This window comes from Mesoplodon bidens (assembly GCF_964165515.1).
Source record: "Mesoplodon bidens genome assembly, chromosome: 13".
In the NCBI taxonomy this organism is placed as follows: domain Eukaryota; kingdom Metazoa; phylum Chordata; class Mammalia; order Artiodactyla; family Ziphiidae; genus Mesoplodon; species Mesoplodon bidens.
The window spans coordinates 29,250,862-29,276,471 of record NC_138169.1 but is presented as its reverse complement, the minus strand read 5'-3'; the positions used below and the strand labels follow the sequence as shown (position 1 = coordinate 29,276,471).

Below are 25,610 nucleotides of genomic sequence, written 5' to 3'. Positions count from 1 at the left end.
GCGGGAGCTGGGAAGACCCGGCCTGGCCCGGGGAGATGGGGGAGGGCTCACGGGGGGCGGGGGCGGAAGGGGAGCGGCCGGGGGGGGCGGCGAGCCCGGCCATTGGCCAGGGCGGCTGGGGGAGGGTCGGGGAGGGGCGGCTGGCGCCGAGTCCAGGGCGCCGAGCAGCTGGGCCCACAGTCGCCGCGCTGTCCGAGCAGCGAGCGCCGAGCTCGCGCCATGAGGGAGATCGTGCACATCCAAGCGGGCCAGTGCGGGAACCAGATCGGCACCAAGGTGGGCGCGGGCCAGGCCGGGCTCCCTGCGGGTGGGCGGCCCGCCCCTCCCTAATCCCTCGGGCCGGGGCAGCACGGGAGGACCGGCGCGGCCGAGGGGGACGTCACAGCGGGACCCGGCCCCGCTCCCCGTCCCCGCGGCCCCGGAGCTACCGCTGGCAGCTCAGGCGCGCCTGGAATTCTGCGGCCGCTCCCCGCGCGCCGGCCCTAGGGGAGCCGCGGGTGCCAGGGCCCCGGGCTGACCGTCTGTCCTCCGCCCCGCCCTTTGCAAGTTTTGGGAAGTGATCAGCGACGAACATGGCATCGACCCTGCTGGAGGCTACGTGGGTGACTCGACGCTCCAACTGGAGAGGATCAACGTCTACTACAATGAGTCATCGTGTGAGTGGCGCGGCGCGACCCCGCCCTTCCCCCCATCCCCGGCCATCCCTCTCTGGGACCCCGGCATCGCCCTGTGGGACCCCGGCCATGCTCCCCCTCCTCAACCCGCGGGGCCGCCCGGCGCGTGGGTGGTTCACTCTGTGGGTGGTTCTGGAAAAATCCTCCCAGATGTAGCCGGACGCCCGGCTCCTCCCTCGCTCCCACTGGGGCGGGAAATCCGACGTCGGTTGAGTTCAAACAGCATCTCGTCCTCCCCGGCGGGTCCGAGCTCTTGAAGCGGACCCGTTGCTGCTGTGAAATCAGCTTAATGGGTCATGTCCGGCTCTTATTAAAATTTATTTTATCTTCTAAAATTTTATTTCTTAATGAAGGTTTTTGGTTAAAACTTTGAAAAACACTACCTCAAATGATTTTTCTGGCCCTTTGCAGACCTCCAAAAAGACTTTACATCCCCTGGAAGCTGCAACTGCAGACAGAGAGGGTCGTTGTCTGGTGGAGTTTAGTAAAAATTCCAGGTTGTGGTTTATCCAAGTTTGAGAATAGTATCACCCGTGTCCTGGGTAGCTACATCTATATGGTGGTTACATTATACTTTATTTTTGTAACAATGTTTATTATAAAAGTGATACATGCCCTTCGCAAGACAACACAAAACTAAGACATTGAAAGAACACCCAGGCAGTGACAGGAGCTGCCCTTCCATACACGTGTCCCCGGCCCCAGAGATAATCACGCTCTGTCTTTGGAGTTACTGCTGCTTGTCCACATGAGAGCTGAGAAGAACAGGACACATAAATTACTGGATTTTAAAAAGGTCTGGAACAGCAGGACATGGATGGTGAGATTCCTGGATGGAACTGAGAAGAGGGCAATATACATGGCACTTGCTGGTCACCCTCAGGCCTAGCCTGGTGACATTCTTTCTTCAGCCTGGGTGTGTGCGTAGCAGGATGGGTTGTAGAGCAGTTCCCAATGCAGTCCTAGTGACCCCACCCTCATGGGGACAGTTTCTTGCCCAGTTGGTGTGAGTGTGTGCTTACAGATGAAACGGCACACGGCCACACTTGTCCATAAATGAGACAGTCTCCCGGGAAACAGCCGTGGACGCACCTGGAACAGGTGCTCAGACTCGCTCGTGGGTTCACGTGCGTGTGAGGGAGGGAGGTGCCAAAGTGTCCCAGCAGCTCAGCCACTCGCTGCAGCAAGTACGATTTCCGTGGAGCTAAAAAGTAGAACTGCCCATGGGTGAGAACTGGAAAATACAGGCGGCAGGAGGTCGGGAGACCTCGTTTCTCGTCCTGCCTTTTCCAGGAACTTCCTGTGCCCTGTGCCGGGCTGGCTTCCTCATCCGGACAAGTCCACGGTGGACTGTGTTCTCTGGGGCTCCCCTCCCCCAGGGCTGAGATTCTGTGACTCTAAGAAAGCCCGCTTTGTACATCCCAGGCGGCTGTGCTGGTGGGACTTGCTCCTGGGAAGTCCATTGCCTTAGGAACCAGAGATTGACCCTTGTGGGTGGGCTCTGTTCTCTTCCAGCTCAGAAGTATGTGCCCAGGGCCGCCCTGGTGGACTTGGAGCCGGGCACCATGGACAGTGTGCGGTCTGGGCCTTTCGGGCAGCTCTTCCGGCCTGACAACTTCATCTTCGGTAGGTTCCATCTTTCCTGCTTTCTTCTTCCTCTTTTTTATTTTTTAAACATCCAGCTAATTTGGGTGCAAGATTAAAAACATCACGTGGTGTAGAAAAGCTTAGAATGGAAATCAGCAGTCCCCAGCCCCATCATAGGCAGCCTCTTTAAGAAAAGTACCCTCTGGGCTTCCCTGGTGGCGCAGTGGTTGAGAGTCTGCCTGCCGATGCAGGGGACACGGGGTTCGTGCCCCGGTCCGGGAAGATCCCACATGCCTCAGAGTGGCTGGGCCCGTGAGCCATGGCCGCTGAGCCTGCGCATCTGGAGCCTGTGCTCCACAGCGGGAGAGGCCACAACAGAGAGAGGCCTGCGTACCGACAAAGAAAAAAAAAAAAAAAAAAGAAAAGTACCCTCTTGGGGAAAAGTAACCTTTGATTCTCTAAATGAAATGCTTATTGGTGATAGTTCTTGATTTTGAAAATTTTTAGACATTAACTTCTTTTTCCCTCTCATAAATGACTATCCTAATATGATAATAATAATTTGTCTTTGGTTTTTATGTTGCTCATCTTTTAACTTCAGTGTGTTTATATTTCTTCTTCCATCATCTATAGACAGTTGTTCTGCTTTCTTTCCGAAGGTTGGTGCCATATGAATTTATTAGTTTTATTGGATTTGGGCAAATCTTCCTTCCTCCTTCCTCCACCCAGAAAATGATGGCAGTGCCTGTTCCTCTGCAAACTCCTAAAGAAAATTATATAAAATTAAACGAAGTGGCACTGTTAGTGTGACCAGCCTCTTTCACCTTGGAGCCATGGTTTTGGGAGTCAAGGCTACTTCAAAGTGTATAAGAGGAGGCAGAATCTTGGAAGATTTTATTGGTACATGAATTGATTCCCTTGTATTAGAATCAGGCAGTGACCTGTTACAAAGGTACAGCGAGGTACCTTCAGCGAGGCACATGTTCACAAAGTTTATGAGTCCTCTTGGTATCATCCCCTTCCCCATCACAATGACAACCTACACAAGCAATGGGACAGGCGAAGCTCCTGATAATTTGTTCAAGGGTTTTTGTCACCTTTGATATTTCAAATAGACCAGGGTGAAGGTCTCTGGTGCCCCTTTTATTACATCAAAAAATCTAAATTACCAGTATTTTTAGAGTCTACAAATGGGGACATTTATATTCTTTACCTCTTGCTGAACTAGACTTTTCATAATTGTTCTCAAGGAAAGATGCTTCAAGATCCTACCATCCAATATGGTAGCCACTAGCTACATGTGGCTATTTAAATTTAATTAAAGTTAAATAAAATCAGTCTACTTCCTCAGTTGTACTCTACATACCCAGTGCTCAATAGCCAAGTGTGGCTAGTGGCTACCATATTGGACAGTGCAAAGATACAACAGTCCCATCACTGCAGAAAGTTGTATCAGACAGCAGTGCTCACAGCCTTAGTAGAGATATTCTACCAAATTAGGGGAACGAAGATGGTACTGATGTGAAATAGCTTTAATAGAAAATTTTAAAAGTTGACACTATTTTTAACTAAGAAAATAACATGTTTGTCATGGGGCATGGAGAGGACCCAGAATGTCTGAACGCACTGTGGTGTGCTGTTAGGCTCAACAGTTGTTTTTAAGTCATTCTCCAGTTAATAAAAGAGGCCAAGTTGCCTGTGAATGGAGATGGTTCACCCCCATTGCCTTCAGAGTTGGTGAATTTAAAAAAGCGTCATTCCATTTTCAGATATAGTTTGAAGTAGTTTAAAAAAAAAAAAACACTGACTTGAAGTTAAGTGTAATTTTAAAAGTAGAAGTTCTCTGTATTTGAGTTTTAAACATGAATATGCTTTAGAAAACCCCAGCTTTTTCTTAACAAACGGCTCGTTGCATAGCAGTCATGCCTATTAGTGGGAGAGAGTTTTGTGGGACAAAGCGAAGCACCAGGAAGGTTGACCTTAGGCCTCTCTGTACGTGTAACTTTCTCTTCCAGATTCAGGGCTGGAGGGGAGTCCGGGAGCACGTAGCCCTAAGCTTTACCCCACACCCCGTGTGAGCTGGAGGTGAACCAGGGGTGGGCTCTGAGGCCCCTGGGATCTGTTGCAGTTTCGTGTTCTACAATCTGGAGCCACTGGTTAATGTCCCAACCTCTATTGCAGAAGATGTTCAACTCCTGACCCCCAAATATTTAACTGGGAACGTCTGTTGCTATGAGACAGTGGCAAAATATTTTCAGAAGCCTCCAGCTTCCTTCTTTTGTTGATGGCCGAGAAAACCTCATGGCTGATCATTCTGTAAACACCGAGGAAGCCAAGTGGATGGTGTGAGCTGGAGGGAGGGGAGGGTCAAGGCCAAGGGGCTTCACTGGCTGTGGCTGCCTGTCGCGGGTGTCCCCACTGCCCTCCCCGGTCATTGGTTTCCACGCTGTTTAGTGAAATCATTCTTAGTCCCTCAGGGCAGCTGAAGGTGCATCTGTTCTTCACCAAGCTCCAGGCGGGAGGCTGGCCTGGCGCGTTCTGGCTTGGTGGGGAGGTGCGAGAGTCGTGGGGGCCTAGGAAGGATGTGATGGTTTTCCAGCCTCATACGAGAAGGCAGCCAGCCAGGTTTCACCGTACAGGGAGTCTGTGTTCCTGAGCGAGAATGCAGTTACCTCCTGGGGGGGAAACGCCCCAAGGGGCCGTGGCAGGACTCAAGGCTGCCCCTCTGGAGTCTGTCCATCTCTGCCCCCGGCTTGACGGCCTCGGTGATGTCACCAGTCCTCTGCTCATAGATATTTAGCTCTTGACCTTTTCACTATTACAAACTACTCCCTGGTGAGTCTCTGTCCCCATGTCATTCTGCACGTTTTGGGTAGACTCGCTGAGTCAATGGGACCAACTTTGATCCTTGTCGCTGACTTGCCCCCTGTGGAGGCCCATCCTCCTCATGCCCCCAGTGGCTCCAGCGTGTGTGGGAGGGCCTTGCCCCAGACCCCCGTCAGCACAGTGTTACCAAGCTTTTGAGCTCTGTCAGCTTCATGGAGGGTAATCGAATCTCCTTATTTAGTTTGCATTTCCCTCGTGAGGAGTATGCCATGGGTTTGTTACTTGCACTTCCCTCCCTGCGATCTGTGCTTATATCTTTGCCATCTTCCTAAAGGCTATCGTTGTCCTTATGGATTTGTAGGACTTGTTTAGATGCTTCCGAAGGGATTCCCTTGGTATAAGATACGAATCACTAATAGTCAGTACATCTTAAACTTACTGAAGAATCACAGAATTTCGGTGGTTCTTCTTTTACAGACTTGCACTTTACACCACAGGGCTTAGCACTGATAAATGCTGTGCAAGATCCAAAGACATTTGAGTTAAGACTCCTTCCCCATGTGTGAGGCCGCCCCCCGGGGTAACTGCAGAATCCAGGGGTGTCCACGAACAGGCCCGCCCCCAAGCGCCCAGAGCCTTCCTTCTGCTGTGGTGCTAGGCGGGTCTCCAGGGGCAGCCCCGGCTGTGTCACTGCCACAGCTCAGTTTCCCCCATCGGTGCACAGGGGTGGTGGTGAATTGTTACCACCAGTGGGTGTAGACAGAAATCAAGGGAATGTCTTTGGCGTAAGGGGGTCTTTACAGCATGTGCCAGCAGTGCCTAGGCCCCTCTGCTCCTCTTGTTTTCTGAGTCCACCTGATGCAGCTGAATCCCCTGGCTGCTCCACCTGCAGCAGTGGGACCACCGTGGGCTCTTTTGTTCAATATGTAGGGAAAGTTTGATAAGGGGGCTGATGGATTTATTTTTAAATTTTTTATAATGCATGATTCTTTTCAAAACCAAATTTGATATACCCAAACTGAAAAAATACAATGCCTTTAAATAGCCTTCCTTGCTTCCTCAACAGCTGACCATTTTAGCCGCACCTTACACTGCCTAATTACCAGTTAATGAGAAATGTCAATGCCTTGTCTTTTTAATTTATCTTTAAATCTCTGCATCATTTACTTTGGTTTTACTGCTTTTTGTAATTTACCTTACAGTGTGCTCTAGAATTCAGTTCTCAGTGATTTCTCTAATATTCCTTAAAATGCATATTAACATATTGATTTGAGTTGCAAATTAAAGTCATGTTTTTCTGACAGAAAGTAAGTCCAATCTACAGAATCGCTCTGATAATGAGGGCTGCCTTTGCCAGTTAGGTTACATGGCCAATAGTTTTTACAACCTGAATAAGCTAAATCTGCAACCTAAAAATTTTGACAAAAATATATTTAAAACATTTCGTTAAAAACCATATTTGCAAAGTTGTGTTGGAATTAATATTTCAAATTTTCCAACCCTTTCTAAGTATACTGGACCACACAAAGAGCCTTTCATTGAAAGAGCATTAGGTAAGTCTTGGTGCAAAGCCTTTTGGACCAACAGAAGGAAAGTGTGATTGATGCAAGTCAGGTGTTTCCAATTCTCCTTTCCACAAAATTGAGTTTTGGGCTGAAAGATGATTAAAAATACTTTTTTTTCTTTTTGGCCGTGCCACGTGGCATGTGGGATAGCCAGGGAAGTCCCTAAAAATACTTTCTGATGATAGATCACTATTTGATTTTTGGCATTTAACTCTGAAGATCAAATAATTCAATGACATTGTTAGAATACAATTGATTCCATTTACATATTTATGTGAACAAGACTTCTCAGTATTTATATATGTAAAAACAAAGAAAAAGGAATAAAATGGATGTCAAGTACTTCCCTGGTGGTCCAGTGGTTAACACTCTGCACTTCCACTGCAGGGGGCACGGGTTCGATCCCTGGTCAGGGAAGATCCCACATGTGGTGTGGTGTGGCCAAAAAAAAAAGAAAAAAAAGGATGCCAAACCTTGTCTCATTCTGGCAATATCTGATGTTCACACTTGGATAAATGAACTAATTGAAAAGAATACAGTTGTTGACATTTTAAACACCTTGTGATCATAGGAATTTTTTTAAAAAAATCAGTTTCAACTTAGGATTTATTCCGGTTTTTTGTTGTTGTTGTAGTTGTTTTTTGGCCACGCCACGCAGCTTGTGGGATCTTAGTTCCCCGACCAGGTATCAAACCCTGGCTACGGCAGTGAATCTGCCAAGCCCTAATCACTGGACCGCCAGGGAATTCCCTATTCCTGATTTTTACATGGACTCTGTGGGATACATTTAATAGAATGATGTAACATGTTTGTTTTCAAAAGGGAATATTTATAGTACCTTGGAAATGAAAATATCATTTGCAACTATTTGAATTTGAACTATTTGAATTTGTGAAGATGTTAGATGTTAGCTTAATGTTGGGGTATGTAGTTTTTAAATATTTTCAGGGCTACAGAGCAGTGGTGTCTGAAGAGCACTGCATTACAGGAAATGTGCAGTGTCCAGAAAAGCAAAAACGAAAATAAGTTCCTCCTGGTCCTCTTTGCCAGATCTTTTTAAGTGCATCCATTCAAACAAACACAGGCCTGTGTATACAGCTTGGAAAAAATGCTTTGTCTACTGATGAAGCTTCCATTTTATAACGAAGTGAACTGAAAGTTAGGATTTTAAATTGAATAGCCAACCTTTCAGATTAAAAATTTCTTCCATAAAATAGAAATAAGCATGTTGGGGGAAATGCACCGTTGTTTAAAACAAACAAAAAACCCAAAACAGGCTAACGAGAAGGTCTCTTTCTAGTTACTTGAGCTCCTTGGAAAAAATACAAAGCCTTTCACACGTGTTAATCTTACCAAGACTGACTGGAAGCAATTTGAGGGCAGGAATGACTTCCTGTGCTGGGTGTTTAATTACAGGTGCAAAATAGTGGGTGCTCAGAAACTTGCAACCGTAATTCTGGATGATGAATGAGAAGCCCCGTTAACGTGAGAGAGTATTACTGTTTCGAAAAGAAAGTATTTGTGCGTAGTACAAAATTCAGAGAGCCCAAAGGAGAGGGGAAAGCAATTTGTTTTTTAATGTATACTTTCTGTTTTCTTTGTCTTTTACCTTGTGGGAGAATTATCTACTTAAAAACAAGAATGGGGGGCTTCCCTGGTGGCGCAGTGGTTGAGAGTCCGCCTGCTGATGCAGGGGACGCAGGTTCGTGCCCCGGTCCGTGAAGATCCCACATGCCACGGAGCGGCTGGGCCCATGAGCCATGGCCGCTGAGCCTGTGCGTCCAGAGCCTGTGCTCCCCAACGAGAGAGGCCACAACAGTGAGAGGCCCGCGTATCGCAAAAAAAACAAAAAAACAAAACAATTCCAAGAATGGAATTACCAGGTCAGAACACGCGTACATCTTAAAACTGGCGGATTTTCCTTGTCTGAAGCAGCTGCCTGCCCTCCCGCGCTCCTGCAGTGCTGGGGGACCGGGGCCCACCCCTCACTCTATTATCTAATCGTTTCCTAACCCATTTTAAATGTACTAACGGCCCCGCGCAGCTCCCCCAGCCCCATAGCCCTGTTTGAAACGTGTCCCCTCTCTTGCTTGACTCCAGGACAGACCGGCGCCGGGAACAACTGGGCCAAAGGCCACTACACGGAGGGCGCCGAGCTGGTGGACTCGGTCCTGGACGTGGTGCGGAAGGAGTGCGAGCACTGCGACTGCCTGCAGGGCTTCCAGCTGACCCACTCGCTGGGTGGCGGCACCGGTTCTGGGATGGGCACTCTCCTCATCAGCAAGATCCGCGAGGAGTACCCCGACCGCATCATGAACACCTTCAGCGTGATGCCCTCTCCCAAGGTGTCGGACACGGTGGTGGAGCCCTACAACGCCACCCTCTCCGTACACCAGCTGGTGGAGAACACGGACGAGACCTACTGCATCGACAACGAGGCCCTGTACGACATCTGCTTCCGCACCCTGAAACTGACCACGCCCACCTATGGGGACCTCAACCACCTGGTGTCGGCCACCATGAGCGGGGTCACCACCTCCCTGCGCTTCCCAGGCCAGCTCAACGCCGACTTGCGCAAGCTGGCCGTGAACATGGTGCCCTTCCCACGCCTGCACTTCTTCATGCCCGGCTTTGCCCCACTCACCGCCCGTGGCAGCCAGCAGTACCGGGCGCTGACGGTGCCCGAGCTCACCCAGCAGATGTTTGATGCCAAGAATATGATGGCGGCCTGTGACCCCCGCCACGGCCGCTACCTGACCGTGGCCGCCGTGTTCCGGGGCCCCATGTCCATGAAGGAGGTGGATGAGCAGATGCTGGCCATCCAGAACAAAAACAGCAGCTACTTCGTGGAGTGGATCCCCAACAACGTGAAGGTGGCCGTGTGCGACATCCCGCCGCGTGGCCTAAAGATGGCCGCCACCTTCATTGGCAACAGCACGGCCATCCAGGAGCTGTTCAAGCGCATCTCGGAGCAGTTCTCGGCCATGTTCCGGCGCAAGGCCTTCCTGCACTGGTTCACGGGTGAGGGCATGGACGAGATGGAGTTCACTGAGGCCGAGAGCAACATGAACGACCTGGTGTCCGAGTACCAGCAGTACCAGGACGCCACGGCCGACGAGGGTGAGGAAGCTTTTGAGGACGACGAGGAGGAGGTCAACGAATAGAGGCGCGTCCCTGCCTTGGACGCCACGGCTCAGAGGTCCTTCCTCCAACCCTGGTGAGTCTCCTGGCCGCCGAGGGGAGCCCTGGTCTGAGTGTGTGGGGACGGGCCCCTCGCAGAGGCAGCGAGACTGTCCTGTCCGTCATCTGGGATGAAGGACATCAGAAGAGCGGGGACTGGCATCCCTACCCAAACATCAGACCAGAGAGGACTTGAAAGAACTCATGGGCCATAAATAAAGGGCTAAATAAATAAACCTCACCTTCTCTTAAGTGTTCAACCATGTCTGGGAATTAGGGGGTTAGAAACGGTGTGTTTCATCCTGTGATGACACCTGGAGCCGCAAGGTGCTGCCTCTTACTGGACGTGCAGCCCTGAACTCGGGAACAACCTGGTCACAATAAACCCTAAGTGCCCCTCTGTCTCTCCAGCCTCTGCTTCCCCGACAGCACCCGCCCCTTCCTGGGGTGCAGCCCTGACAGCCCACTCCACGCAGGGAGGGGCTTCTCTTCCGTTGGAGGCTCTCGGGCAGCCCTGAGATTCTTTAATTGGTGGCTATGGAAAGCAGCGCACCCCCAAATAAAAGCCCTTGTCCCCATTTGTACGTCCCCAGCACTTACGCCCCCACGAATCTTTCCTGCGTCCGGCCCTAGGCTAGTCCGCCCAGCCTCCCCTAACAACCTGGCTGAGGTTTGGAGGAACCACAGAAAATGACCCTCAGGCTTCCAGCCAAAGCTGGGGACACACAAGCTCAAGGTGGGTGCGGGGCCAGGTGGCGGCTCTGGGAGCTGCTGTGCTTCCTTCTGGGGGTGCAGGGCCAGCAGGCAGGCCCCGCACAGGGCACAGGATCCCCCGCCCCACCCCACCTCACGGTGTCCGCTCCCTAAGATGCCTTTTAGGCTCAGCCTCCATGGGGCGAGCAGGCTTGCTTCCCAGGTTCTGGCTTCTTCCCCATGGAGGGCTCTGTGAGCCCAGCTGTTTCAGCCCAGGGAACACGAGTATGTCACTGCAGGTGGAAGCATTTTAATGCTAGTGCTGGACCCCCTGCCCAGCCTCCCCCCCTTCGTGGGTCCCTGAGGAACTACTGAGCTGAGCCCCTGCCCCACGGTGGCCCTCTGTAATTCTGTGTCCGCTGCGCCTTGGACAAAGTGACCCACAAAACATGCAACATGGCTTGAACCGAGGTGAGATCCTGTTTTTGCAAAAATCTAACCATTTTGTGAGACTACGGTGAAAATCTCTCACCGCCCCCATCTATGCTGGACCCTCACTAGGTCTGACGGGTCTTGGAGGAGAGACGGGTGCCCTGAGCGCCTGCTGGAGGCCAAACCCGAGTCAGGCCCCGACACACTCATGTTCCGCGGGTGTAGAGAGGAGCCGCACTGAGACTGCGGCGGCCACTCCGGGCCCCACTGGCCGCCAGCCATGCAGGACCTCATACAGCAGCGCAGGGGAGATGTGGGTCACCACCCGAGCGCCATCAGGCCTGACTCACGACTGGCACCACCCAAGAGGCTCAGCAGGGGTGGCGCACGCTGGCCTCCTCCCTGCAGGGCTGTCCTCCTCACCTTACAGCCTCACTCAACAAGCACCCAGAGCATCCCGTAAGGAAGGGAAGGGAGGCTGTGATCGGTACCCCTGCAGCCCCAGCTCCCGGGATGCTGTGATGCTGTTAGTGCTTCTGTGGCCTGGCGAGCTGGAGTATGGAAGAGCGGTCCCAGGATGGGCAGGGGGGCAGGGGCCACCTGGGCCACCTGCCACCCCATTGGTCCAGTGCTCCTCCAGGACGCCAGCCGGTTCTGTGCCTGAAGTCTGACAAGTCACGTCCCACAACACATCTGCGTCAAGAACACACAAGTAAGTTGGAGTAACGCTGAAGGAGACAGCTAAGAATTATTAAAAATGCAGAAATATGTGGTGCCTCCAAGTCCAAATAATGGCATTTGAAGACCTACATCTTCTTCGGGCCACCTTCTGGTGAGTTCTGACCTAGGTCTGCGGCACTGTGGACTCTGGCTTTTCTGGAACCACAATAGCACATCACTCCCTTCTAACAGTAACAGTGACCTTGCGGAAGGCGCAAGGCTTCCCAGCCCAGTGGCAGTGCCCTGCAGTCCAGCCTGCCAGCCCGCAGTCCAGCAGTGGTTATACATCCGCTGCAGACCCACACGTGGGACCAAGGCCCAGTCATGGTCGGCCGAGTGAGGATGCGCTATCACGGGCTCACTGACTCACTCGGGCCAACACACTTCACACCCCGAGTTCATCCTCCGGGATGCACAAACCTAGACTTCCTGAGCATCTCGTGGGAGCTGAAGAGAACCGCAAACCTGAGACCCTAAACAGTGACGTCATTCAATTCCTTCCCGTTACGTTTTCTGAGAAGAAGTAGCCCAAGCATAATCAGTGACACTGTATGTTCAGGAGGAAAAAAGTGCAGTGTTTACACTTTATTTTTGACATAAAGAAGCCGTATTTACACAATACATTCATATTTTTAAGTATGTTACAGCTCTCTGTAGAAAACCATTCCATCACAAAACAGCAAATTGTGACCTGGATTCCATCTTTAAAATATTAAATCAAATGAAAATATTCCTAATTTCATAGCCCATCACAGAGGGAGACTCTGAAGGGAGGTGGGAGTGAAGAGCAGGTGACAGCGAGAGGACCCCCACCTGACGGGGACAGAGACCGGGAGAGCCCGAGGCTGGGGCACGTGCCCTCCCCCGCAACCTGGGTGACTTCCGAGGCCGCGGACGAAGCACCCCACTTCCCACTGTGTCATCAGGCCGAGCGCGGCTCTGAAGGCACAGCTCTGGCTACGCGGGGCCAGCGCCCTGGACCTGGCTGGCGGCCTTCTCGCCCGAGGGCTCCTCTGAGCCCTCCCGTTCCCTGTTCCAGTCCTTTAGGCCCTCAGGCAGCGAGGTGTCCTCGTCCAGGCTGCCGGTGCCTTCCACAAATTCCTCATACGTAGACTTTTCTGCAAACGGTCTGGGGCCCAGGAGTTGCACCATGTCGTTCTTGTCTAACACTTCTTTCTCCAGCAGGAGCAGAGCAACCTGCAATGTGAGCACCTGTGGTTAAACAGTCACCCAGCAACGTCTCTCCAATTTCATTACCTCCTATGTAAGTCAACCCCCTTCCAAAAAACAGTTTAGGACCACTGAAAAGAGATATTCACGGTCATGTCACTTTAGAATAAGATGTGCGAAGTCCTGGAAAAACACGTGTCCCCATGAAGGGCGCAGCTGCACAGTGTGGTACATCCACGTGGCCTGTGACTGTGCCCTGGACTTAGTGGGGGAGCTCTGTCCCTGATGCCGCAGAAGGACATCCTCGGGGAGGAGTGCCAGACGCAGTGTCCCTGGGCCCCACCTGCTTCCAAAGAGGGGAGGAGCTCCCTCTGGCTTACGGAGCAGAAAGAAACCCTGGCAGGAAGTGTGAGGAAGTGATGCAAGTGACTGGAGGTGGGGGTGGGGGAAAGGGTGGAAACAGGGAAATTTTAAAAGGTGGTTGACAAAAATAAAGACAAATGAGGCAGAGACACAATATGAAGCAGGAGATTAACGTGAAAATATGCATCTCGAAGTTCTGGTCTCTGTGTGGCTGAACCACAAGACTGACATGACACACAGCCACAGAAAAAGGGACCCCTGCCAACTACGAGTGGGGAGGTGAGGGCGGTGTCAGGAGGACAGGAAACAGGGTCACGTTAGACCCGCTCACGGTTACCACTGCCTTTCTACTTCTGCTGCCACCACGGCGCCATCTCAGGAAGTTAAAACACACCCACGGCTGCTTCTGCACTGGCCTCTGACTGTCCCCCTGGAGATGGCACCCTGCTGCCACTCTACTTTTTTAAAGTTTTGGTATCGTTTTTCTTTAAAGATTTATTTTTATTTATTTATTTTGGCTGCGCCGGGTCTTAGTTGTAATGTGCGGACTCTTGGTTGCGGCATGCGAGATCTAGTTCCCCTATCAGGGACCAAACCTAGGCCCCCTGCGTTGGGAGCGCAGAGTCTTAACCACTGGACCACCAGGGAAGTCCCTGCCGCTCTCTCCTTTAAATGATGAGTTTTTAAGCATTTCCACTCCAGATTCTTTCAGTACTCCTGACTATAAAACACAGGGGCCGGATGAGATCTCCATGAAGGGCGCCTCTAGCTCCAGAGCTGTGTTTCCCGCAGAGATCTGGAGTCCCCAGACACCCTGTCCTGCCCTTCCCTCTGCACCCCCTCCTCGCTCACTAGGGCCCCACACAGCGAGTCCTCCTCTCCTCCCCATGGTCACTGTAGCCTGATGAGCCATCAGGGTGGGTGTCAGCCTTCTCTGCCCTCTGCCCTCTCCCCTCGGAGCCCCTGCTGCAGGCCCTTCCCAACTACCCCACGCTCTGTGAAAAGGCACCTCGGGGTCTGCCCGGCACAGCTCACAGTGGGCTTCTCTGAAGATCTGCCTATCGGACAGCATCATCTTAGAATAGCTTTTTTCTCTATCAGTTCTTTATAGAAGACTTTTCACCTGTGCTTTTATCATGAGAGTGTGGAATATTTAAAAAACAGAAGATTCTCTCTTTGGTTGCACGGATTCTGAATAATTAAGAGTTTACTGGATGCAAGAAATCGACTGCATTAGAAAGGCTCCCTCCCTTTTGAAAGTGCTATCAAATGAGGCACGACAATGGGCGATACAAAGAATGTTTGTTCGTGGAAGGTCATAATTAAGCAAAGGTCCTACATATCTAGTTTGGCTAATTCTTTCATTTGCTGTTCCACTACCTCTTTACTCTGGAGGTGAAGAGCAGTGGTCAGTCCCAGTCAGGCCACTGGGCTCTGCATGTGGAAGCACTTGGTGGGTGAGTGCAGGTTCAACTGTGTGTCTGGTGTTGTGAACAGACTTCGTTAATCCCGCACTCACATTCCTAAGAACCAGGAGCCGGGATCATGCCCGCTGCTGCTCTTCCCACATTCCCCCCAGCCCCACAGAGACAGCAGACACAGCATCAGGATGGAGGAAGGAGCCTGGGATTAACAGGCACAGGGGACATTGGCGTCTACAAACCAACCAACCAGTCAAGCCATCAGTCTCAACTCTTTCTGCAAAACCGTGCAGAAAATCATTGGTGCAGCCGGCACTCACCTTCTCCACATCTGCTTTCTTTTCTGTGAGAAGAGCGACTGTCCTCTTGTAAGCATCGTTGATAAGTATTCGTACTTCGTCATCTATTAGTCTGGCCGTGGCTTCGCTGTAAGGCTTTTCCAACACCATGTCCCCCTGACGGGGGAGGTCAAAGGAGATTTGCCCGACCTTTTCATTCATGCCGAACTGAACAATCTGAAAAAGAATGCGTGACTAGTGGTGGGCGTCCATTTCTGCTCACAGGTTTTTATAAAATGGCAGCAAATCCACTGACATGAAATCCACACACCTCACTGCAGTACTACTCTTTAACCTGCAACAACGACACGGCAGCCTTGAGTCGGCCAAGTAGACCAGGGTGTTCTGCGTAGATGGAGGTTGGGAGGACAAGACCAGAGACCCACAGGCAACATCTACAAGGCAGGCGGCAAAAGGGCAGGGACAAACCCCAATGGTGACAAGACCTGCTTGAAATCGCTCTACACGGGGGGAGGTGAGGACAGGCAAGGAGCACCCGACAGATGGGAGGAACCACCCAGGCTACCCAGAGGCTCTTCCTGCACCGCCTGGGCTCCAGGAACCTGTGAGGGGCGTTGGCATTCTCCCTGAGTCCACGGGGCCCGGCCTGCACCCCATGAGACCCCCACACTAACCACACAAAAACCCCACATTAAGAAGCAGCTGTGGAAGTAAAATCCAAACTGACCAGAAAAGAGAAGGCGCAGATAAAAGAGGGGAGCAGGAAAGGATCAGAAAGTAGGAAGTCACGTTTTTTAAAAGTTTATGAAAACAGCAGAAAACTCTAAAACCATAAAACTAGAAAAACTGTCTTAATCCACCTCCTTCCTAAGAGATCAGGAAAACAAACTTCATGTAAAAGTGGGCAACAGAAAAATCCCTTACAAAGTTGTTATGAGAAAAAAGTAAGGAGCAGAATAATGTCTACACAGATAAGGGAAGTGGGATGGAGAGACATCCATAAAACAGATGAAAACTGTAACCCACAACTTCAGAAAAGGCTAACCGAAATCAGGAAGGTGATGGAAAATAAGAAAGAATAACATTAAGTCAGAATCAGAAAATTTAGATGTGCTAGAACGCAGGAAATAAAAAAAGAAAACATTACAGTTATTTTTTTAAATGGAGATAAACTAGAAAGACCACAAGAGCAAACAACCCCAACAAACAAATGCCCTAAGAAAAATTATTGGGGTTTTTTGGGTTTTTTTGGCAGTGCTGCGCGGCATATGCGATCTTAGTTCCCCGACCAGGGATATAACCCGCGTCCCCTGCATTGGGAGCTTGGAGTCTTAACCACTGGACCACCAGGGAAGTCCCAAGAAAAATGAAAGGTATGGGAAAGTAACAGGCCCAGAAGAGCTGACATATGAATAAAAGGAGTTCCCAAAGGAAGTCACTGACATCAAGTTCCACGACAGCAAAATGACCTTGTCTGGGGATGGAGGCGCCCGTGATAAACTTAAAGGAAACAGGGGAATGGCTGTGCCCAGCAGAAAGGACCAGAAGGGACAGGCACCAGGGAGTCCACGTGGGATCCCACAGGCTTGTAACTGAACATAAACTCTACTGATGTGCTTTATACACTCTTAGTAATAAACTTGAAAGACTGAACTCTCAAAACAAGGGTTTCTTTTCCTAAGTTTTGATCGTTTTAAAATGGATTTCTCGGGCCTCCCTGGTGGTGCAGTGGTTGAGAGTCCGCCTGCCGATGCAGGGGATACGGGTTCGTGCCCCGGTCCGGGAGGATCCCATATGCCGCGGAGCGGCTGGGCCCCTGAGCCATGGCTGCTGAGCCTGCGCGTCCAGAGCCTGTGCTCCGCAACGGGAGAGGCCACAACAGTGAGAGGCCCACGTACCGCAAAAAAAAAAAAAAAAAAAAGGATTTCTCTTAAGAAGTAACCCTTGCCTGGAAAGCCTAGAGCAGTCAAACAGCAGTGCTGTTCCAGAGCCGTTGGTGCAGGTGAGGATGCAAGACGACCCTGCCCACACTCACCTGGGCATAGGCACTCTGAGTCACTTTTCGCAAGTCGTCCTGAGCGCCGGTTGTGATTCTCCCGAAGAAGATCTCCTCTGACACGCGGCCGCCCAGAGTCATGCACATCCTGTCCAGGAGCTGCTCTTTGGTGTAGAGGTACTGCTCCTTGGGTAAGTACTGCGCATAGCCCAGCCCTTTGCCCCGAGGGATGATGGACACCTGACGAGGAGAACACAAGGTGCGCTGAGGACAGACGCAGCCACTGGAGGCTGATGTGGAGCCACAGGGAGACTCACTGGCAAGGAAAGTACCACAGCCTCGGCTTGGGGAGCTGGGTGGGAGGGCCCGTCCAGGAGAGCATTTTCTCTTAGGGTAATCTCACCCGAGAGGTCTATAAAGTATTTCTTGTCTCTTATAAAACTCAACTGTAAGTGTTCAGTCCTGACAACAGGGCTGCTGCTGAGTGGTGACCCCTCCAGACTTGACGCTGGCCCCGCCTACCCCGCTTTCCAGGAGGCAGACAGAGGGGCCAGCAGCCTTCGTTTTCTAGTCCTCTTGTTGCAATTGAGTAGATTCCTTTAATTTTTACAGTCAGTGCTCCCAGTTACAGGTTACAGTTCAGTGAGTTCGGACAAACAGCCTCCTCCCACAACCAAGATACAAAACATCTTCCTCTTCTCCCCGAAATCCCCTCCCCCGCCCCCACAGATGAGTTGCAATTTCTAGAACTGCGCCTAAATGGCCTCATACAGTATGGACTTCACCGTGTCTGGTCTGTGTGACTGTCCCCGAGACCCACCCCCACTGCCGGCTGTGTTAACAGTGCACTCGGCTCTACGGCCGTGGAGCAATCACTGGGTAAACACACCAAACATCCACTCCTTCTTGAGGGACTTTGGGGCTCTTTCCGGTTTATTGCTATTATGGATAAAGCAGTAAAAGTATTCCATGGACATGTTTTTATTTCTCTTGGGTAAACACACAGGAGTGGGACCATTTGGTTGTATTGGAAGCATTTGTCACCTTCATGAGAAACTGCCGAACTGGTTTCCATGGCGGCTGTCCCGGGTCAGGTGCCCGCCCGCAGGCATGGGGTCCAGCTGGACTGACCTCGGGACATGTGGAGCTTCGGCAGGGTTCCACCCACACCTCCTGGTGACTTAGGGCATCTGGTATCTTCATGCGCCTAGCGTCCATTCCTATTCCTTCTCTCGGGAAGTACATGCGCATATATCTTGCCTATTATATTACAGGGTTGCTTGTTTCCCTACCACTGAATTTTAAGAGTCCTTCATGTATTCCAGGTACACGTCCTCTGTCATATACATGTACTACAAGTATTTCCAGGGTGTGTGGCTTGCCTTTCATTTTCTCTGTGGAGTCAGGGAAACCCCCTGGGCAAGAGAGCCCCAGACGCCCAAGCCTGACCCACGGTAGCAACTGCTTTTCCAGAGTGAAACCCTCCAGCTTCTGCACACTTTTCTTTCCAAACTTTGTAACTCATCTGTGTGACCCCTTCACCCCAACACCAGCAGACGTTCCTGCCACGTGGCCCAGTGTGGCCACCGTCTGTTCCATGCCAACTGCCTCACCTTCAGGAGGGGGTCCGCGTGCTCCAGATACCAGCCGGCAACTGCGTGGCCAGCCTCGTGGTATGCCACCGTCTTCTTCTCCTCGGGCTGCAGAACCTGAGTTTTTTTCTCTAAGCCTGACACACAGAACAGAAAACAAGACCCACTGCTTTAGTGACACCGTCATCAAAAGAGATTTACACGAGACCACACAGCGTCTCATCTAAATCGTGACTCAGAGACCAAGCTGCCTGTGACCATGGAATATTCCCAATCAGGGGCAGAACAAAGCAAAGCATCAACTTCAAAATATACAACCACCGCAAAACGCATTCACTACCCGACCCGAGGCCCACTTTCTCCTACTCTCCCACTCGAGGCACATATCTCGTTTTGAGAAATAAACAGAAATGCAAAGTAAAATTCAGCACTAGGGTCAACTTGACACAGAAAATTCAAAGAAAACAAAGACATCTGGAAAGAGCTCACTGCCTAGTCTAGGCATCGGGAATCACCAAGTAGGGGGAGACAAGGACCCGGCCGGGCCCGGCCGAGGAGGCAGGCACACGAGGGTGGGAGGAGAGCCAGGCCCATGAGAGGCAGCAGCCCGGCACCCCCAGGGGTGCAGCCGCAGAGCAGCCCTGAGGAGGTGCCCCCGAGCCGGCCCGCGTGTTGCCAGAACTGAAGGACCCCCGCTCCAGCCTGGATGAAGGCGGACGCGGAGCTCGCCCGCACCTCTGGGCTGTAGTCTGTACTGATACAAAGCTCACAGGTGACACAAGCTTTCTCATGTTCCAGGTACTCATCTGAGAATTTCTCAACTGGTAACACGTTACGGAGTCTGGGAGACTGAAAAAGAAAAGAGGGCGAACTGTGTTCCTGAGGACTCAGCCCAGGACAAGCACACGCCGCAGAGCCGCCAGTGGGTGGGGAGAGGGCAGGTGGACAGCCCTGTGCTCCAGACACAGACATGCAGTTCTCATGCCCCCAAAACACAAGAACCCCCAGCTTGTCACAGGATTTCCCCTCCTCAGCTTGGATCCCGTCACAGGGCGCGTGCTGGCCCCAGTGGCTGAGTGTGAACGGCACGTCCGTGCCCCTCAGGGCCTGGGCTCTGCCCCACCCGCTGCCCTGGCCTCTTTCACAAACTCACTTTCCTACTAAACAACCCCCCTCCCCCGCTTCCCCCTGACCTAAAAGAACACAAATCGTCTTCTCCTGTGTTTACAGTGAGGGATTTTAATTCCACTCACAACTCTGTCACCTTAGACTTTTTCTTTTCCCTAACGAATCTCAAAAGGTCCAGTCACTCACTTGGCCCCGCTACAACTCCCCCCTGGCCCCCCTGCAGTGGCACCTACTCCTTGTCTCACCTGCTAATGAGCCTGCCAGGCCTGTGGCACAAAACAAGCTTCTGAAACTCTGCTGACAGCCGTTTCCCCCTCGGCTGTCGGCTGTGTGGCCCATGCCCTCACCCACCCCGCACCACGGGAACCACGGCCGTGCACAGGACCCCACGGGGACATCCCGCCCCGGCTCACCTCCCGCCAAACCAGCGGCCCCGAGGACGCCCTTCCCACCCGTGGCCATGGGGCTCCCACGCTCACGTCCGCTACCGCACGTTAAGGACCAGTAGGGGCTCTGGCTCCAGATGCGCCCCTTCTTCAAAGATGCATCCTCCTGAACTATCACTGACTATCCCGTTACTCAGTGGCTCAGGAAAACTCGTGTTAGTACAATACTGGCCGTAAAACAATATAAAAAAAGCTCTTAAGCTTAACACTCAAGGCTTGCTAAAATCTAGGCTCCAACACCTCTCTCCACCTTGTCTTCCCTCCCACAGGAACTGCAGTCTGAGCAACTCGCCTCCCTCCCTGAGGCACAGGCCATGATGCTCCTCTGCTCACCCTTGTTCACACCACACCCCCTCCTCCTGAGCCCAGTTTAAACCCCGCTCTTCTGTGGAGCCTGCCTGGCCATTCCTTGTCACAGGGAAATCCTGTGACAAGCCGGGGGTTCTTGTGTTTTGGGGGCATGAGAACTGTGTGTCTGTCTGGAGCACAGGGCTGTGCCATTCCCTCCTCTGAAAGCCCAGGTTCTCGAACTGCTAGTTATCTTTTTAACGGTATTAACTATAAGCTCTCTAGAAAGCAAGGAAAACACATTACTGGCCAACCCTGCTTGACAGGTGAGCATTTCCCGGTCAAACAGTTGTTACAGCTGTTCATCCATCACCAATATCTAGCTTGGAGCACATTTAACTCATGCGATGAAATTTTTGGAAACAGGGAGGTTGTGAGTGTTTTAGAAAAACTAGACTGCTATAATTCAGGGGAGGACACCTCCCTGCTTGCCGCCCATGCAGCATGAGTGTGGCGTCTCAGACCCATCCGACAGGGTGGCGGTGAGCCCCAGGCCTGGGGGGATACATGCCCTGGCCTCAAACTCACGCCATCCGCCCTTGGTCGTGGGTCCCACCAGCTGCCTTACCGCCAATTACTCGTTCAATTGCTTGTTCGAAGTGTTTCTGATTTATGGAATCTGAAAGGTGTCTCGCAGCGATCAAAGCAGCTTCATTGCAGACGTTGGCAACATCGGCTCCTGTGAAAGGGACACACACAACGGCTCACCCGCCAAATACACCTGAGCTCACTGGTCACACATTGTGAAGAAGGGAACCCAGGCCAACCGTCCACCAGCAGCAGGCTGTAGCACTCAGTCCTGCCTGGCACAACCCGGCCCCTGAACTGCACGCTGCAAGTATCAGCAGTAGACAGATGCCCTCAGGCAGCCCTCCACCTTTAGAGACTGTGCAATGACAGCAAACTAAGACAGCGCTTTAAAATGCCCATCAACTTAGTTCCACCATCTCTGTTGGGAAAGTGACTTAAGTGGATATTGGGCAATCTGCTGACATTTAATGAAATACATGGGCATTAAAATGACATAATGCATTCAGTTAAACAACGAAAGTTAAACATGAGAAGTTTGCCGAAAGAATTCTAGATCCTTAGGTCTCTGTAAACTACCTTTACAGAGAAAGTACATAGGGACGCAAATAGGCCGTAACACAATGTATGTGCTCAACAAAAAATATTACAAACTCAGGCCCCTGGGACATTGAAGGTGCCTGTGCCCGTGTATATAACCTTCTCAGACTGTAGATAGATGGTCCCTTCTATTTCATGTTAAGTTTGGAAGAAGGGAGAGAGGGAACAAGAAAGGAATGGTCACATCAGCAGGTCGTGCTCACCCACCTGAAAACCCCGGGGTCAAGGATGCGAGTCTTCTTGCCAGCTTCTCCTTTTCCAGGGTGCTGTCCAGTTTCAGTGGTCGGAGGTGAACTTTGAAAATAGAGGCTCTTCCTTTTATGTCCGGCGGTCCTTGAGAAATTATTTTTAAGGAAAAAAAAAACATAGTGAAACAGTTGCACCCCTCCTCGCAAGAACTGGACTGAATCCAGGGAAAACCATCTCACCGATAAAGATCTGCCTGTCGAAGCGCCCCGGCCTCATCAGTGCGGGGTCCAGGATATCTGGTCGGTTGGTGCCCGCCAAAATGACCACGTTCGTCGTTGTGTTAAAGCCTGGAAATAGAACAAAGGCATCACCATTGTTAAATGCCGTGAGGAGGAAGGTGACAGCGTGCCTGTCCAGAACGTATGAGCACGAGACACACCACTTTAGTTTTCTGTTTATTGTCTAGTGATTTCTTAAGTCACAAACTTAATGATTTTTCTTACTATTCATCTTGTCCTTTATGATTAAGTCATATACAGTATAAGACTTAAAGATTTAAGGATCAACTACTAAAGACAAATTACCAAAGATTTAAATTTATGTAACTAGAAATGTAGATTATGTTGTCAACTTTACAAAGTTTTAAAAAATCAGTAAGGTTAAATTTGCAAAGGAAGTGTCTGAACTCCCTGGGCCACAGGGACCACTCACTGCGTATCTGAAGGCAGGCACCACCCCACCTCCAACCTCTTCTGCAGGCTCAGCCTGCTCCTCTGACTGGCCATTTCTCAAGCGGCAATGCCGTGGCCACAGAGCCGTCACCCCCAGGACCCTGGTGCAGCCCCACCTTCTCAGTCTGGCTCCCATACCCGGCCCAGGAACGCAGACCCGCTCAAAATCTGCCAAATTCGCACTTGCTAACGCATGGATTTTCCTGATCCTTCAGAATCATAAATGGTTTGAGAATGAGATTATGATTCTTTAGTGAAGCATTTCACCAGTTTTTCTCTTATTTGGCACCAGGTACAAATGCCATCTTAACACCAGTATTAAGTTACGGCAGGCTGCCAGGCAAGACTATTTTGCTATTACCTGTACTGGAATAAAAGAGACCTTAGATAGGGTTTGTTTATTTTAGAGAATCTCTCTTTGCTCTCTGTATCAGCACAGGACTCTCATTTTAGAAACATGAAGAACAATTAGAAAGCGCAGTTCAAAACACAAAAGACTTGAACATTCACCATCCATTTCCACCAGCAGCTGGTTGAGGGTATTCTCCTGCTCACTCTGCCCCCCGAAGTTGCCCCTTCCTCTCTTCCTTCCCACGGCATCTATTTCATCGATGAAGAGGATGCAAGGGGCATTCTTCCGAGCGAGGGCAAATAAGTCACGGACCTGGATGAAAATGGAAGCACTGGAGTCACCTGACAAGTGAGTGTTATCCTCCCAATAAAACACAGACATCAAGCTTCCTGTCCCCCAGGAAGGCCATCCTGTGTCACTCACTGTACAGTACAAATTTAAAAAGTTACAAGCAGCAAAGAAGTGACATGGCAAACGGTGGGAAACTTATGTAAGGTGAGCAAATATTATTTCTAAAAGCTCATCAGTTATTGTTATATAAGAAGCACGAACACCAACAAACTGACACTACATATCTTTATCCTACTAAAAGGTAACAGGTAGAGTTGTAAAGTTTGTATTCAGTTTATAAGTCCAACCACGCCGGGCTCCCTTCACGCCCGAGGCAGGTAGTAACAGCAGACACTTAATCAAAGACCCAGCGACGTGTACACACAGCAGAGGCACAACCCTCCTGAGCCCAGCCAGCTGTCGCCCCGCCCTCAGACCACGGCAGTGGGGGCCCTGCGCCCACCTTCTGACCTGCTGAGTTAATACAGTGTGAGGTGAGACTTACTCTAGCTGGACCCACACCAACAAACATCTCCAAGAACTCAGATCCACTAACGGTGATGAAAGGGACGTTGGCTTCTCCGGCTGTGGCCTTCGCCAGCAGTGTCTTCCCAGTGCCTGGAGGACCGGTGAGAATGGCACCCTTCAGATACAAAAAAGAGAAAGTACATTTGACTAGAATTTCAGAAAAATAAATTGCATATCCATAAATAATTCCAAGGTATAAATGTCTACAAATTTTAGTGATATACACTAAATATTTCTTAAACATGTGAACAATGATATTAGTAATTATATTAGTAAGAATATTAGTAACATTAGTAAGAAGAAAAAGAAAATTATATGACAAATATATTAGAAATTATATTAGAGAAACATAGAGAAAGTAATTATATTAGGGCGAAGAGAAAGGAAAAGACTATTAGAGACTATACTGTTTTTTTTTTGTTTGTTTTGTTTTTTGTGGTACATGGGCCTCTCACTGTTGTGGCCTCTCACGTTGCGGAGCACAGGCTCCGGACACGCAGGCTCAGTGGCCATGGCTCACGGGCCCAGCCGCTCTGTGGCATGTGGGATCTTCCCGGACCGGGGCACGAACCCGTGTCCCCTGCACTGGCAGGCAGATTCTCAACCACTGCGCCACCAGGGAAGCCCGAGACTATACTGTTTTAAAAAACTTGGGGGGCTTCCCTGGTGGGGGAGTGGTTGAGAATCTGCCTGCCAATGCAGGGGACACGGGTTCGAGCCCCGGTCCGGGAAGATCTCACATGCCACGGAGCAACTGGGCCCGTGAGCCACAACTACTGAGCCTGCGCATCTGGAGCCTGTGTTCCGTAACGAGAGGCCACGATAGTGAGAGGCCCCTGCACCGCGATGAAGAGTGGCCCCCACTTGCCGCAACTAGAGAAAGCCCTCGCACAGAAACGAAGACCTAACACTGCCATAACTAACTAAATAAATAAAAGCTGAGCTGGTGGCCTTCTTCACTAAAGTTGCCTCCTTAAAAAAAAAAAAAACAAACTTGGTAAGGATGTGAAATTTGAAATACTTATCTTACTTTTTAAGATTTTTAGTGTTGCTTTTTAGACCTAACAGTATATAAGGGGTGACTTAAGCTGGGAATCTACTAATAAACCACCTGAGGTTTACTTCAATAATTCAAGGAGACACAAATATCACACTTCCAACTTACATTTTGCTTATTTTCTTTCCTTTAAAATTTCACAAATGAAGTAAAAATCTAATAACCAGTGATGAACCTAAAAAGAATACTGTTTGCTCAAACACTGTAATTACTTAAGTCGTGGAGATGCCTAAGTATGATGTGAACAGGTACGCAAGTATAGCAAATTATAAAACTACGAAATGTGACTTTTTATCCGTGGAGGCAGGCAGGACATGAAATCAAGAAAATGATGATTCCCTTTACAAAGGACTCCTTTAAAGTAAACTTTATTAACGGGTTTTTAAAAGAATTAGTTAAACATTTTCTCTTCATTTACTTAATGCCTGAGCCTGGGCCTGGGGACACAAAGATGGGCAAGGCTACCCGTGGCGCGCAGTGGGCGGGGGGTGGTCTGTCCTCCACGGAGTCCTGGGCCATGAACCCGAGTTCCAGGCCAGGCCTGCTCATGGTGCTGAGAGAGGGACAGCGAGGTCACAGCAGAGGCAATGGCCTGGGGGCTGCTGAGAGAGGGGTGTCTAAGTTGCCCTGGAGGGAGAAGGCAGCAAACCAAGGGGAGAGGACACACATTTTCTCGGGAACACACGCTACCTGCAAGAAGACACGTCCACGCAGGACAGCCGACCTGAAGAGACGCGCAAGTTAAACGGAGACTAGTAAGTTAAGATGGAGGAAGGAGAGAAAAAGAGCTACTTTATAAGTAATCAAAGTTCATAAAATTGTAACTTCAGAGATCAAGAAATACTTCAGAAGAGT

General features: G+C 50.6%; 2 protein-coding genes across 3 annotated transcripts in view; one reads left to right on the top strand and one right to left on the bottom strand.

Moving 5' to 3' along the window:
- The first annotated feature begins 159 nt into the window (after positions 1-159).
- TUBB6 (tubulin beta 6 class V) lies at positions 160-10,068 on the top strand. Its single transcript, XM_081251771.1, has 4 exons — positions 160-276; positions 548-656; positions 2,190-2,300; positions 8,753-10,068. Exons 1-4 carry the CDS (start codon positions 220-222, stop codon positions 9,814-9,816), a joined length of 1,341 nt encoding a protein of 446 aa, XP_081107897.1. The 5' UTR covers positions 160-219; the 3' UTR covers positions 9,817-10,068.
- A 2,163-nt stretch (positions 10,069-12,231) lies between these two features.
- AFG3L2 (AFG3 like matrix AAA peptidase subunit 2) overlaps positions 12,232-25,610 on the bottom strand; it is a 28,284-nt gene continuing 14,905 nt past the window's right edge. For both annotated transcript variants that reach the window (XM_081252312.1, XM_081252311.1), the window contains exons 9-17: positions 23,676-23,813; positions 22,999-23,152; positions 21,997-22,104; positions 21,776-21,901; positions 21,009-21,119; positions 18,540-18,655; positions 16,966-17,166; positions 14,952-15,146; positions 12,232-12,874 (exon numbers count right to left, since the gene is read on the bottom strand). In XM_081252312.1, coding sequence (XP_081108438.1) covers positions 12,635-12,874; positions 14,952-15,146; positions 16,966-17,166; positions 18,540-18,655; positions 21,009-21,119; positions 21,776-21,901; positions 21,997-22,104; positions 22,999-23,152; positions 23,676-23,813 — 1,389 coding nt within the window. In that variant the 3' untranslated portion in view covers positions 12,232-12,634. The remainder of the gene's footprint in view (positions 12,875-14,951; positions 15,147-16,965; positions 17,167-18,539; positions 18,656-21,008; positions 21,120-21,775; positions 21,902-21,996; positions 22,105-22,998; positions 23,153-23,675; positions 23,814-25,610) is intronic.